The 15,760-nt window shown below is 36.0% G+C and overlaps 1 protein-coding gene across 1 annotated transcript in view; it reads left to right on the top strand.

Moving 5' to 3' along the window:
- Positions 1–15,760, top strand: part of THSD7A (thrombospondin type 1 domain containing 7A) — a 204,421-nt gene that overhangs the window by 121,928 nt on the left and 66,733 nt on the right. The window contains exon 8 of the mRNA XM_082321586.1: positions 10,410–10,601. Within this exon, the coding sequence (XP_082177712.1) occupies positions 10,410–10,601 (192 nt within the window). The remainder of the gene's footprint in view (positions 1–10,409; positions 10,602–15,760) is intronic.

A 15,760-nucleotide genomic window follows, 5' to 3' on the forward strand; every position in this document is an offset into this window, starting at 1 on the left:
ATAGGCATACACAATATTAATAGAGTTTAACTAATCTCCTTCAAAGTCCCATTTGAATTAATTTGGATTAATTCTTCAGTATTCCTATTTAGATCAGTCTTTTTCAGTGATACTCACATTATCACTGATAGTTCAGATGCAGCCTCTTTCATGCTGGTGGATATTCACTGGTATCAGAAGCAGTGAAAATCCAAAGAATGTATCAACTGCCAGAAGAGTTTTCCATTGTCTTTGATGCATAATACAAAATATTCACTCAGTAACTTATAGTGTCAGAGATAAAAAGACTGTGTTACTTTTTAAGCCATAGTTAGTGCTGTAAGACACCCTCAGTGTGCCTCTGTGTGTATAGTGAAGGAGCTGACTTCATGTATAATTTTTTTTTTTTTTAATTGAGAGCTTCACAAGCGGCCAAGAGATTGCTGTATGCTTGGGGGAACTGATACTGTGGCTGCCATCACCACTACCACTTAGAAAATTATGTAAATAAATACAGGGACAATTGGAAAACCTTTTTCCATGTTTTCTAGGTGAAATATATGTAATTTAGTTTTTCAACCTGGGTAAATCTGGGAAAGAATAGTGAAAAATAAGAGATGGGATAAAGGAATAAGAGGTAAAGTTTGAAAGTGGATACCGCAAAATGTTGTTCTTATTAAGATGACAAAGAGAGCAGAACAGTTTCTTCCGCTTTTCTCATTCTCATCGAGTAAAGAATTCAAGCATAAATAAGAAGGTTGCACTTTAATGGAAAAAAAGTAAAGTGGTTTTTTTTCTCTAGCCAAACACCTCAGGTTACTGTATATTTCTGAGTTAACGTAGTTATGGAATATTATTTTTTCATACTGTTTAATCTGGTCTTCCTACATATGTGGCAGGTGACACTGCATTTTACATCAAAAAAATATTATTTGGATAAAGAAATACTATTCCTTTCCCTGTTTTTATTTCCCTCTGTCACATTTAGACTGTATCTACATGACTGTAATCGTGATAGATGACTCTAATATAAATGAAGGTACATATGTTCTTCTATTACCAGATGTGAAAATGGGATTACTGGAAGCATTAATATTGTGTCTGAAGGTGTGAGTTCATTATCTTTAACCAGTTACATCCAAAGAACATCCAAAGATGTTTCCCATCTGAAGCAATTTTAGAAGGAAATATACATCTTTAAAATATGTTCTTCATTTTTGTTTCAGAGTGTCCCTTTATTGCTGTCATTATTTCAAAGTAAGGAGTGTTATTTCGGGTTTGATTATTCCTGTAATGATTTTGTATATGGTGCAAAGCCTTACCTTTACCTGATGCATTAAGGAATACTGAACTGAATTTCTTAGCAGTGACTCACATTTCTTGAAATTTGCGTGACTGAAACTTTGGATAAGCTTAAGGACAGGGAAGACGTATTGGAACCAGAACAGGCTTACCTCTGTAGCAGAATGCCTTTCATATCTTTTAGCTTTCCTATAAACTACTCACAGGGGGTTACCTTCTTCTGCATTCTTTCTACATAGCTGCTAATATGTTGTGCTGTGGGGAAAGTTAGCAAACACATGCTACTCTTTAAGCTGTAGCTGAGGTGTAGTAGTAACATTTACTGGTTTGGTTACAGAGAAGGAGCATAAGTGCTCAGGTACTATGGTTGGAATTAGATTTCTGCATGAATGTGGGAGTTCTTGAAGCCGCTGTCTTCCCACTTGTCAAAATTTCTTTTCCCATAAGGTGAATACATGAGAAAAATTGAACATAGTCATCAACAAGAAGTTATTGCTTGTAAAATGCAGTGTTTCGTCTGGTTAAGGAATAGAATATCTTAAAAAGATCATGATTTTTTCGTAAGTATGTTGATATGCTGTTATCTTTGATTTGAGAAACACTGGATATGGTGGGTTTCTAAGCTCCAGCTGTTTTCCTTTTGTATAGTATTTGTTCCTGCCATCATCAGTCATTTTTTGTTGTGAAAGTTTGATTAAAAAAAAGCCAAAAACTACATTTTAAAATTTAGGATTATATTTTAAAAATTATTCATATCTTCCAGTATTTGCATAGTGAAAGAGGAGCACTCAGTGGTCTTTTCTATATATCACTGGTTTGTGTGGGCAGTCATGGTAAATGTGTAAATAAGATGAAGGTGTATGTGCTTGTGTAAGTTTCTTGTTTTAAAAAAATTCCATCCATGTTTTTGAGATTCATAATTTTTTTTTAATAAGGGGCAAAAGTATCATGTTTATAATTTTTCTTTTAGTAAGGAATAGACTGTATGATACTACTTTAAATTCTACACTGAAACAAAAACACAGTAAATTTTCACACACAAATCACCAAATCAAACAGTTTACAATCCTAGAATGTTTTCATATCATTAAACTATTAGACCAAATTTCTTACATTTTTGCATAATGAGCAGATGTGAGAAACTAGTATATTTGTCTTCATTGAAATCAGTGCCATTTCTACTTAGACTTCTTAGAAGAAAATGACTTTACCAATATTAACCATCAACTAATTAAGAAATACTTAATTAAATGCAAATGCTACTTAGCAAAAGCAATTGAGAAAGGCATGTGATTAGGGAATTAGCAACTGATTTAACACTTGGAGCTAACAGCTAGGCACCTAAGCAATAGAAATGAATGCAGAAACTTCACTTGATAAGAACAATACAAGGGAAAAATACACCATCTTTTCACATTGTGTTTGTTGAAAAACTTCGGAGCCAATGAAGCAGAATATATTGAGAATATAAATTGTAGGTTAATGTTGCTTTATATTAAGTAATTAGAGAGGTTAAAAATTATTCAAAATGTTGAAAATTTATCAACCTACCTCATGCAGAGAGATTTTTTGACAGCTGGTCATTCAGGAACTAGAACAGAAAATAATTACATACAAGGTAACACAGTGTTGCTACTGTTTTCAAGGACACCGCCATTTTACTAACATTAAAGCTTACATTGACAGCCTTTATCTTTGGAGCAGATATGAATAAACACTGTCAAGATGTTATGAAGGCTTCTGGGATTAATAAAACATTTAAAGTTTCCTAATGTCTATCAAAGTATCTGTTACATACAAGTATTGAACTGATTGAAGAGCAAAAATTGGTCTGTCAGTCAGATACTGTTGCACGTGCTGCTTTTTTTTCCTCCAAATACTCTTAAGATTGTTGGGCTAAACAACACGGTAAATGATGAATTGCATGTAAATATTATTGTTTCCCCTTTCCATGGCTTATTTGATTAGGTTTTCAGAGATTAACTTCTAAATTCTCCCTGCTGAAAAATCTGGGTCAGCCTTTTGCAGTTGTGTATACATTTTAATTAGAGACATGCTATGAGAAAGACAGCTTTCCTCAGAGAGTTCCTCTTGTATAAGAAAAAAAAAGCACTACCAAACAACGAAACAAAAAGAATTGCCAAAAAAAAAAATCAATCACGGTATGAGACTGAATTTCCTATCAGCAGTTCTGATAAAGTTGAAGTAAGATGTGGAGATTTGAGGAAGACAGATAGCAAGTGCCTGATAATGCAGAAGGACAGAAGTTGAATGAAAATATTATGGGCCTCTGCTTTTTCCTATGCATAGTTTGCAACGTAGTTCTCTACATCTTCTGATCACTGAAAACAGAAAAATCCACACTACTGCTGCAGCACTGTGGTTTGGAAGGAAAAGTTAATTTGCTGTGACAGTTCATGGTAGGCAGGCAGAATTTTTCCTTTTGTGGTGAACTTTGGGGACAAGTAATTGCTTAGTGATTTGAAAGAGGTGCAATAGTATTAGAAATGAAAATGATAATATTAGTTCATCCTGGTGATTGATTGCTATCTGCTTATTAGCAGATATAAGGTGTCCTAACATCTGAAAAATATATGGTTTTGTGGTAATTTTAATAGCCTTTCTGTAATGTGAAGAATTGCCCATTTTGCATTAGACTAATCAGCCAATGTGTAGACAAGGTTATTACTAATGAAAGTCTAGTATAGAACTTCAAATTTGGATAAGTTGCATGTTTTCTCTTATTTCAGTGGTTTTCTTGAAGTTGGGTTTTTTTGTGTTTTCTTTAGAATAATGACAAACTCATTAATTCTTTCTCTATACTATTACAGTAGTTGAGACGTTCATATAACTTTGAGGCAATTACATTTTAGACTGATATTTTCTTGCTTATTTTCTGCCCTGAGCTGTAATTAAAACAGACATTTAGGCACTTCAGAATTGTAAGAAAATCTTTTAAAAAATAAAGCATTTCCCCCTCTTCTAGTCAAACTATCTTTGTATATCTACAGGAATAACACAAAAAATGTAAAATTGTAGCATGTGCAAGCTTTTTAGTGGAGAAGCATATGCTTTACTAACTTTGGGTACAGAGAGTGGTTAAAGTTAGTTCCATGTAAAAAACAGGCGTATTTTGTTCTTGATGGGCAGAGTCCACACAGCAGCTTTGGGTCCTCAGCCAGTCTGAGGAGGTCATTCAACACACTTGAAGGCTGGCGAGGGAGTCATAAGGACACATACAGGTCCTCATGTGGGAGGAATGCATATGGGAAACTGCATGGGAATTCAAGATAAAGAACAGTCTCATTGGCCATTTCAGCCTTTACAACCCATACAGGAGGCAGTGCAGTACTTTCCTGCTGATTATTTTTCTACATGGGGAAGAAAGGAAACAGTAAATGGCAACCAGTACAGCTCACAGATTTTAACATCATGTGAATTATTTTTTTTTCCTGCAGCCTCCATGCTTAGAGGCATTATTGAAGGCAATTGAATAAGAACAAGACCTTTTTCACCCATGAGCACAGAGCACTTTAAAAACTAGGCTCTGGGGTGCCTTACCAAGTGTTTGGGGTGCCCAATGGTTTTCCAATGGGTGACACATTGTGTACCTCATTTTCAGCGTCACTGGCAAGACAAGAAAGCTGGTAAGAGTGGCTTCAGCCAAGAAAGCAATGCCTATAACTGATATAGTCACATATATACAACACAGTATATATCCTAGTATGTATAACCAGTACCTCCAGATCATGCAGTGCTTTGAACTGTCAGTCTTTTCCATCCTTTTGTATTTTTACATCATCATTTTAAATGTGCAAGTTTAAAAACACTTGAATGATACACTGTAGTTTCCTGTGGTCTGTTGTACTTAAAAGCAGACTATCATATGTGGCTACCAGGAGCCACAAAAAGAAGATATTGACATAACAGCCTTTTTTTTTCTTAGAGTTGCAGATATACTGGTAAATTTGAACAAAGTCGACTAAGCAGTACAGAGTCTCAAGTCTGCAGTTTTAGCATTTAGGCTCAGTCGCTGTCGCTAATTCTTTTATGAACTTTAAAATATAACTGCATGATTTGGTTTACCACTCTGTGATATTCCTGTCCTTCACTGATTACACAGGCATTTAAAAAAAAATGCTCAATATTAATGTTCAAAGCACTCTCTTGATTTGATCCCATTTATTGTGATTTTAGTGTCAATTTTTTACTTAGTTTATATCAGATTGTAGTTCACCCTTTCAGAGACTATAGCTGGTTTCCAGGTACAGGACTGAGACCACGTTCATTGCCTTATTGCGTAGGACCCCAGCAGCATATTTATTTTATGTTGATTTTTTTTTCAGTTGTTCTCTATGCCTCATTGAATCATGCAGTGATTTTACTGTTCATTTTAAGGCTTTAAAAAAATTTTGCCCTCTGTTAAGCACTTGCCTTTCCATTTACTACAGGACAGAATTTGACAGCAATTTTTTACTGTGCACTGAAGCATGCATCATATTAAAAGATGCACAATAAGCAAGAGGGTTTCCTTGCCATGTCTCTCTAGTGATACCAGCTCTGGGAATGCTTCCCATTGGAAAGATCTTAAAGCATTTTACCAGAAACTTAAATATCAGGCACATTTTACAGATGAGTAAACAAAACCACAAAGGAGTGACATGATTCAGCTACATTAAACACCGAACATAAGTCTTCTGCGGTCTAGCCCAGCCTTTAGCATGTAGACCAAATTTTCACAGATACCATATCTGCTTTGTGAATGTAATGAAACAAGAATGGTGATATGAATACAGTCTGAACAGTTAGCCAGTTCCTCCTGCATACTATTCACAAACTACCTCTCTTTAATCTGTAAAAATTTGCCTGTTCACTAGGGGGCTTGGGTTTTTTTGTTTGGTTGGTTTGCTGTTTTTTTGTTTGTTTATTTGTTTTAAAGCAATTAAATAGTTCAGTAGTTCACTAGTGGCTCTGGTGCGTGAACACATACTAGAAGGTCTTCATACCAAGAAGGCCACAAGGAGGTTTTAATGTAGTGACTTGCTTTGCTGATGGTCTAGCTGGGTCCAGCATAACAGTCCAAGGAAGAGACGTGGATTTGAAAGGCTATCTCCTTGGCAGTCTTTACTGATGACACAAGTCTGTAAAAATCCCAGCAAAGGTTTAAACAGTTTTTGACATTTTAAATCCTTGAAAAATCAAACCTCTTTTGCCTCCTGCCATTTCTACATGCAGTCACTCCCTTTAGTGCAATTTGGATAATTTAGCCCAAAATGTGCAACTGTTGCATGAGAGATATATCATTCAACTACATAGGCACTGTTTCTGAATATGGATTTTTGCTAGATTCCAGATTTTAATGAACAAATCGACTGATAAATGGTGAAGAGTATTCTTGATGGAAATGTCATATTCTCTTTTCATCTTTCTGGGTTTTACTTTTTGTCATTCTGTTGCCTAGAGTATAAATAATTCAGGGCAGGGACCTTTGACTCGTGTTTTTGGAGTTCTGCCTTCAACTCTTGTGCAACATAAATGTATTCCTATAAAGTTCAAATAAAATATTAGACTACACATGGCAAACTTTTTCAAATGGGTCTTTTTCTAAGTATCCTTAGTCTTTACATTGGCATTGAACGCAGCGTATGCTTGAGTGGTTCCTGGTAGTTGACTACACTATGCACTTTAAAGAGGAAGACAACAAAAGGTCAAGTTGTTCATAAAATCATTAGTGAAATGTCAGAAACAATTTAGAAAAAATAAAATATCTCCCTGAAGATAGGAAGTACACATTATAAAACCTTCTTTCCAACTGCATATCTATGCTGTTGAATTCATTAGATAAGAATTGGACAGTTGACAAAAACTGAACGCTAATATGGAAGATACATATTCCGAGAATATTTTCTCTGTAAAAGCAAAGGATAAAAGAGGGCTTTGAGTTTGGAAGAGAGTGAAGGCTTTTTTTTTTTTTATTTTTAAATATAAACTTAGGCTGAAATTAATTTAGCACAATTTCTCATTGTGACCCCAAATTCAGCTTGAGTTTCAAGTTAACACCACCTTAGTTGGCAGGCAATAAATAAGCTCAATATAGTGTTGTACGTTTACATTATGACATACTTTATTGTAATAGTAGTATTTCTTGCAAGGTGTGAAAGTGTCCCAGCAGTTTACCTCATTGATTCTTACCTGGCGATGAAACAATTTGAGAGTAAGGTTCACGCCTTTTCTAGCTTTTTTTTCTATTCTTTGGAAAAGAAGTTTGCAATCTGCTCCTCTGCCTTGTCCTTCAACCTGAACACTTGCCATTCTGGTGAAGCAGGCAGGAATCCCTCCCGCATTGATGTCAGGATGTGATGACCTGTGATACAAGAGAAGGAGCAATTGATGCAAAGATTGAGTCCAGTGAGGGAAGCAGAACTTGATGTGGGAGATCTATGAATCCTTTGGCAGGGCTCAAATTTGTATTTTTAATATGAGAAAATATAGCTATTGAGACTTACTTGATCTCAAAGGTCTTTATAATTCAGATGATTATGACTACTTTAGGCTATTTTAAAAGCATGAGCTGCAAGAGTTCCCCTGGTTTGCAGAGCTGAGGAAGATTGATGTTTGCAGTTCTGTTGTGCCTAAAGATTCTGTATGAATAAAATATTTCACACCATTTAAAGGGATATAATATTGGATGGATGGCCCTCATCTTCTCCTCTTTTTATAAAGAATTTGTTCGTTAATAATTCTGGGACTCATGATATGTCACTAGTACTAAAGGATCTCCTATTTGCAGAAACTCAGTTTATCAGAGATTCTTATTTGACAGGTTTTAAGACTCTATAAACCTTGAATGACAAAAATGTAGTTTCTGTTTAGATTAGTGTTTGATTCATTTTATTATTATTCTATTAAGCAATAAAAGCCTAATTTGAGGCTTGGGTAAAGCAGTGTTTATAGATCTTTGGCTTCCTTTACAGCATTCACAGTGCTCACTGAATTAGCTTTTCAGAATCCAGGTGGTGGTTATTAACACTGGCTGATGTCTTTATTATTAAATTATAGAGTATTTAATGATTATTCCTAACCAATGTTTTGTTGTATCGAAGACTTATGTTCATTGCAAATCTTGATGAGACATTATTTTGTTGACATTAGCTATTAAAACAAAAGGGTTGACATGATGAATCGTAGCAAGTGCAATGCTATAGACACTCCTGTTCAGTCCCATCGAGATCACATACGCTTCAATAACGTTTCAGTAGACGAATCATAATTCAACAGACAGTTTTATGCTCTAGTACAGCAAGGATTATGTAACACAAAAGGCATTCAGATGCTTTTAAAATGTTATGCTTTTCAGAAAACTTTAAAAAAAAAAAAGTTTTATGTTTACAAGTGAGACTGGCTCTTTCCATGCCTTGATTGTATGTGCTTAACAGGGCCTTGGAAGTCCAGTGTGCTCTTAGATGCAACTTTTTCAAAAAGTTCCTTCTAACTGGCATTACATATTGCGCTACTGCTCAGTTCCTGGTGCTTTTCATTGCAAGCACTTTCTGTAATTGGTTTGTATGATAACAAGGCTTGTCATGGTTTAACCCCAGCTGGCAACTAAACACCACCCAGCTGCTCACTCACTTCCCCCACAGCGGGATGGGGGAGGGAATCGGAAGAGTAGAAGTCAGAAAACCTGTGGACTGAGATAAAGACAGTTTAATAGGTAAAGCAAAAGCCGCGCACGCAGGCAAAGCAAATCAAGGAATTCATTCACTACTTCCCATGGGCAGGCAGGTGCTCAGCTACCTCCGGGAAATCAGGGCTCTATCATGCGTAATGGTTACGTGGGAAGACAAAACGCCACCACTCCAAACATCCCCCCTTTTCTTCTTCTTCCCCCAGCTTTATATGCTGAGCATGATGTCATATGGTATGGAATAGCCCTTTGGTCTTTTGAGGTCAGCTGTCCCATCTGTGTCCCCTCCCGGTGTCTTGTGCACCCCTAGCCTACTCACTGGTGGGGTGGTGCAAGAAGGAGAAAAGGCCTTGACTCTGTGTAAGCACTGCTCAGCAGTAACTAAAACATCCCTGTGTTACCAACACTGCTTTCAGCACAAATCCAAAACACAGCCCTGTACTAGGTACTATGGAAAAAATTAACTCTACCCCAGCCAAAACCAGCACAAGGCTATAACTCTAAAACAGTGACTCCAAATCTCTTCCTCCTTCGTTCATTTTTTCCATCATCTGCTCCAAAGTGAAGATTTATCCTGAAGCTTTTGTCACTGTCAGTGAGACTTATTGACCTCTGAATATGTGGTCATTTGTTCATTCATCACTTAATGGATATTAGCTGATTTGATCAGGAGATCATATGTCACTTTACAAAACTAACCACTTTGTGATTAGGGTGCTGTTCAGACAAATCTCAGACACAGTGCTCCCATGATTTCCTTACTCAAAACAAAAACAGCTCTGCTACTTAAACACTAGTTAGTATCTCACTAAACAATTTATACCAGCCTGGATCTTTTTATTATAATGAAATGTGTATATAGATGTGACAGAATAGAGATGCATAGATCTTTTTATACTTCCATGACACAAAGACTAATGTGTTACTCGCTTGGCTACCAAATGAGATCTTTCTAACCAAACAAGACACTCTGACTGCAGCTTACTGAAACACTCTTCATATTTTGATACATAGCTGCAATTCAAAGGATGAACTGGCTGAGCTGGAAGTTAGTATAATTTTCCCCTTCTCCCACAAACCTGGATGAAGACTAGGTGATTAATGTACATGCATTTCCATGTGTACAGTTTTCTATAGGTGTATTATATACTCTGTTATTCACATTAGGATTTTCTGTGAAATCAAATATATATTAACAAAAAGAAAGCCTAAAGACCACCCAGCCTGGCATTCACTTCAGCAGAATATCAAATTAAACTAGGTTTAAGCATGTTCTTCTAGAATCAAGGCAGACGAGACAAGTCATTTTAATAAAAAATCTATTTACCTTGTTTATATAGAAGAACAGAATCTAATTTATTTGTGTGCCCATCTGGACTAGATTGCTCATTTTAAGTTAATTTAACAAATGATAGACTGCTACTGGCCTTTTCTTTCCCAGGAGAAGAGGTTGACAGACAGCTGTGTAGAGATGCTATCTACCCAATCCCGGTTGTCTGCGAAGCTCCATGCCCAAAGGACTGTGTGCTCAGCATGTGGTCTGCATGGTCCTCCTGCTCACACACCTGCTCCGGCAAAACCACAGAAGGGAAGCAGATGCGTGCCCGCTCCATTCTGGCGTATGCAGGTGAAGGTAAGGTCACATACTCTTGCAGACTCTTGTTTGATTGTGAATTCTCAACTGTCTTTGCAATGTCAAAGTAATTTCTTGATCAACACAAACAAATTATTAGGTGGAGTTGTGTTTTTTTAAATATAGAAATAATATTTAAATGCTTATCCTACATTTACTCAAGGCACCTAAATCTTTTTTCAAAGAGGAGATTTTATTTTGCTTATTTCAGCTAATGTTGCCTTTTTTTTATTATTCTGCATAATGTTACTGTTTTGATTTTGAATATATGGTTTTCCCATTTTCTATTAAAATTAAACAAGGCAAATGATTTATCCTATGCAGATCTCTACAAAAGATATTTATAGAGGATTGTTAGTAACCCTAGCTATAATTTAGGTCCAATTTGGAAGGATATGAGTATGAATGCTGAAAAGATGAGAGTTTTAATGGGTTCAAATGCTAACAAATGGCTTTTGTAGCGTCTTAGCTCAAATTGGTAGCTAATGTTACCCCATTAACATTTTTATTCACAGTTAGACTTTAGTTTTACCCTGCAAATCCTCACTCATGTGAATGGTTTCCATTCATGCAAACCTTGTGCAGCATCTGCAGCAGATGCAAAGAGAAGACGTAGCTAGAATATAAAGCAGAAGAAGAAAAAGGTTTTAGATAGAGGTTCATGTGTATTCTTTGATGATTTTCCGTTCTTCCTATAAATGGTTTGGTTTTGTTTTGTTCTTAAGTATTTTGGGGGGTAATAGAGCAAATGTATTCTATATGTAACATGGTTCTAAAATGGCTACATCAGGTGTGCCGGGGTCTAACTGGTAAAATGGCTTGTGCAACACTGGCAGCAAGGAGACATAATCACAGTTCTTGGAAAATGTTTACTCGCGTGTATTACTGATAGTAAGGTTAAATACCTTCAATATAAAAGGATATGTGCATGTTTTAATTCTTCTTTAAAACTATTAACATTTTATTACTTCAGAGCTGAGATAAAATTTAGCTGAAAAGTGAAAACTGTAAAGTATGGAAGTAGTGAAACAGAATACCCGTTCTGAGAAATGCAGAAAGAAAAGGACAGGCTTCATCACGTACCAAAACAGTTCTCTGCTTGCAAACACAGTTCATTTCATTGCTAAAAGTATACTGTGTATTTCACATAATTCGGGTAATTGTAAAAAAATATGTATCAGAGCAGGCACTTTCAACCTTTTCCCTGAAAAGGACCTTTGCTACAAGTGTAAGAGGCAATCAGAACTATACTCACTTTAGTAGGTGATTCAAATAATGAATTACTTAGATGGGTCTATGTAACAAAGCAGAAATGCTCTTAGAATTAGAAACAAAATTGGTTTTATGTTGTCCCTTTTTTTATAGTGTGTTAAGGGAAACAGAGAGCCATGTTTTCAGATGATAATTCAAAGAAACATATATGCATGTGCTTCTTGCTTTTTCACATAGGTCAAGATAATAGATTTTCCATATGCTTATGGAGTTTTACTGGAGACAGAAATTTAACATCCTGACAAGCATGCCACGGAAGTGAAAACTTAAATTACTCCAGAAAATTATTCCACTTTCTTATGCTTCTTTTTAAGAAGTACCCACTTCATTCTGACTTTGGTACTTAACACATCTTAGGATAATTTACAAGGCTGCAGATGCAGCAAAGCAGTTAAGCATAGGCTGGATTTTAGGTGTATGAATTTTATTTATGTCTGTTGCGCAATGATCAGAACCAGTACTGAGTGGTCACAAAGACTGACAAGTCTCAAACCACACAGGTAGTAGTGAAGAGATCCCTAAACTACTGCTGAGAAAGCCAATTCATTACCTAGATGTTGTAGTGCTTCAGCTTTGCTTGAACCCTGGCCTCTTTACCACTATTTCGAGGTGAGGTTATTCTGTGCTTTGTTTAAGGCTACAAGCTGGTATGTCTACCTAGCTTATAGCAATTCACTCACATCTTGGTCAGATATCTTCAACACTGTGCTCCTTTGCACTCTGTACAAACTCCAGAGAATAAAAATATATAAATAAATAAAAGAACCTTCCAAGGCTTAGCATATTGTTACAACTCTAGGTGGAAGGTACTTTTCACCTTTGCTTGTATTATATTCACAAAGTATCAGTTTAGCTTTTATTTTTTATGCTTCATTGGAATTAGAGCTATTGTCATCTTTCTCCTCATATGTCTCTTATGCCTTTTAGTCATTTGCTGCATGACAAATAACTGAATGACTTTTCACCTCCAGAACTGCGTGACAGAGATCAGCAGTGCTCCCAAAGCATAAAACACTGATTGTGTAGTTGGTGCTGGGAGGTCATTTTATGTTCTGGGGGCACAGAATATATTCATGCATCTGAAAGTCTGTATTCTATTGATATAAAAAGGAAGCTCCACATGAACCTTTTTTGGGAAACATGTAGTTCTCATTTCTTTTCAGAGCTTATAAAAAATGCACATTACTGTTGATGAAAACTCTGTAAACATTATGTATTACTGAAAATCCCAAGTCTTATAAATGTAAGACCAATAATTCCATTTACACAGTAAAACTGAGTTTTGAAACAGCTATCAGTTCTGCTCAGGTGAACGGTCCCACAGGTGTTCCCTTTTGGATTTTTGAACCTTCCCTTGAACTGTGGGTATGAGTGATAGACCAGATTAGGTAAACCATTTCATAATAATTCCTGTATAATGTAGCCATGATATTTGAGAGTTTTTATTCAGAACACAATAGGACAAATATATTGTACATAAATATATACAATTCCTATGATATCAGGATTGGACATTAATTAATGAAGGAATGTGCAAGTCTGCTGCCAATCTATGAATAAGGCTAAACTTGGCTTCTAAGATGACATAAGGAATCCAGGTTTATCACTGTGAGTCCTTGATCACACACATCCTACTGCTAGTCATGGAGAATTTAGTCTACAAGCCTGGTAAGATCAAAGCATTGCAGGCATTACATACACAAGGAATACTGCAATCCCTCAAAGTATCTGAAATGCTCAATTCTTCTTCATTGGGGTACTTAAACATGAACACTCCATGGAAATTTTTGAGGGTCTGTAAATACATGTGAAATAGGTTCTTTTATCTGGATCTCAGATGACTGCTTATCAAGTTTTGTCTGTGATTGTTCAGTTTCTCTCCTCTTTGAAATAAAAAATACTATATTCTGTCATTTTGCTTGTTAATGTTGGCAGATGACTGTCCGTGATAGACCTATGTCATTTCACACTTAAGACCTTAGTTTTCTTCTTACTTCCCAGCTATCTATGCTGCTGAATTGGTTTGAAGAAACCATCAAGTTAGCATAACTGACGCCCAGGAAAAAGCCACAGTATAATCTATTTTCTTGGATGACTTAGAATAGGAATAATTCAGTAGTGTTATAATAATTCCTTGGTGACAAGAATAGCTTCACAGGAAAGATTGAAGCCATATGTAAATTACAGTAGTGACAAAGTTTTCTAATGAGCACTGGAATATGACTGCCCCTCCAGCACCACACTGACTTCTTCTCGAGCCAGGAGCTGACCTTGGCCATACGCCCTCTCATCAGCATTTCCTCATTCAGAACAACACCTCTTCCGCATGGTCAAACTATACGTTGCAGAGCCTCAAGCACAGTGTGGTTATGCACATCTGGGATGGGCTTATTTGCTTGCATTCAGTGGAGAGAGAGAGAGAGAGAGGAGTCCCTTTCCTCAAGATAAAGACTTTCTGTGGTTTGTGAGATGACTCCATGTGGAAACTGGTGTCACAATAACCATTTTTGATATCTTTTCTGCGATCGTTGTCCTCAGCTTGAAGGTTTAAAAGGTGAAGTGATTTATAAATTTGCCTGTCTGTGAGCCTGCCTATAGTGGTAGCTCATTTGTGTCACTGTCAAATACATCTTCATGCTACAGTAAGAAACTCAGGAAAGTCATTGTCTCAAAATTTAAAATGACAGCAGAGGACATAATGATGTTACCTGATACATCATATAGTTGTTCTGCGTAAGTCTAGTAATGGCATTGTATCCAGCTCAGCCTATCTCTGTTGAATGTAGGGTTTGTCTCTTTTTGTTTTATTTTCTGTTTAATATTTCTGTTAATTTTTTATTTCCTGCTTACAATAAATCTTATATAATTAGTAATATGCATTAAGACTACTTTACATAGCCATGACCTGAGACTAAAAAGTACTAAACGAGTCTTAATTTTTTAGTAAATAGTAGATATGCAGATTGATTCTGTGTTGATTATACACTGTCATTGACTGACACTGCCAAATCAGTGTCATACAGCATAACACTAATATTGTGGATACATTCCAAGTTTTATCAATAGTAAATGACTGATACTGATTTTGGAAAAGTAAAGATTGAAAAAAACCATGCACGAGTCAAATGCAAAGAAGAAAATAATCTGATTAAAAAGCTTAATTTAATAAAATAAGAGCAAAGGAAGGTTTTGTTTGAAATATTCTCTTAGGGCAGGGATGCATATGCATGGTGAAGTCTTACCATGGCTATTGTATGTTCATAGATTAGCAAAGTATAATGCCAGAAGGACTATTTAGTGTGACCTCATATATCACAGACTGTTAAACATCACTGAGTTAGATAGATAGTATAGAATATCAGTTGTCCATCTCATCAGGTATTCTGTTTGACAGGGGCCAATAGCTCATACTTCTCATATATCTGCGAGACTGATTTACTGAATGTGTAAGGAATACCTGGATCAAAGGAGTTTCTTCTCAACTCTAGGCAAATTATGGTTGACATGCTTTAAAATTTTATAAGTGTTAAAATTCCAGTGCACTTTGACTTCATAGTTGCAAAAGAAGAGTTATACTTAGGGCTTTTTAATGTGTTTACTCTTCTTACACTTGCTCGATTTGTTTGTTTTGAATTTTGGTATTTTCCTGGCTTGAAATACCAGTGCTTGGTAACTAAATCTGAAACCATAGAATTGAGTAATTGTTTTCCCAGAAAATTGCTTATTCATGAAAGGATCAATTTTGGAGAAGACAGGGATTTTCATGAGTTTTAACTGATTTCAGCTGAAACAGGACTAAAAAGAACACTTAGTTTTGGGACTGGGGAACCTGAATTTTCAGACTGGACTTGCAAAGTAACCTGCCACCTGCGTGTGAAGGTGAGCTG

This window comes from Platalea leucorodia (assembly GCF_965183815.1).
Source record: "Platalea leucorodia genome assembly, chromosome: 1".
In the NCBI taxonomy this organism is placed as follows: Eukaryota; Metazoa; Chordata; class Aves; order Pelecaniformes; family Threskiornithidae; genus Platalea; species Platalea leucorodia.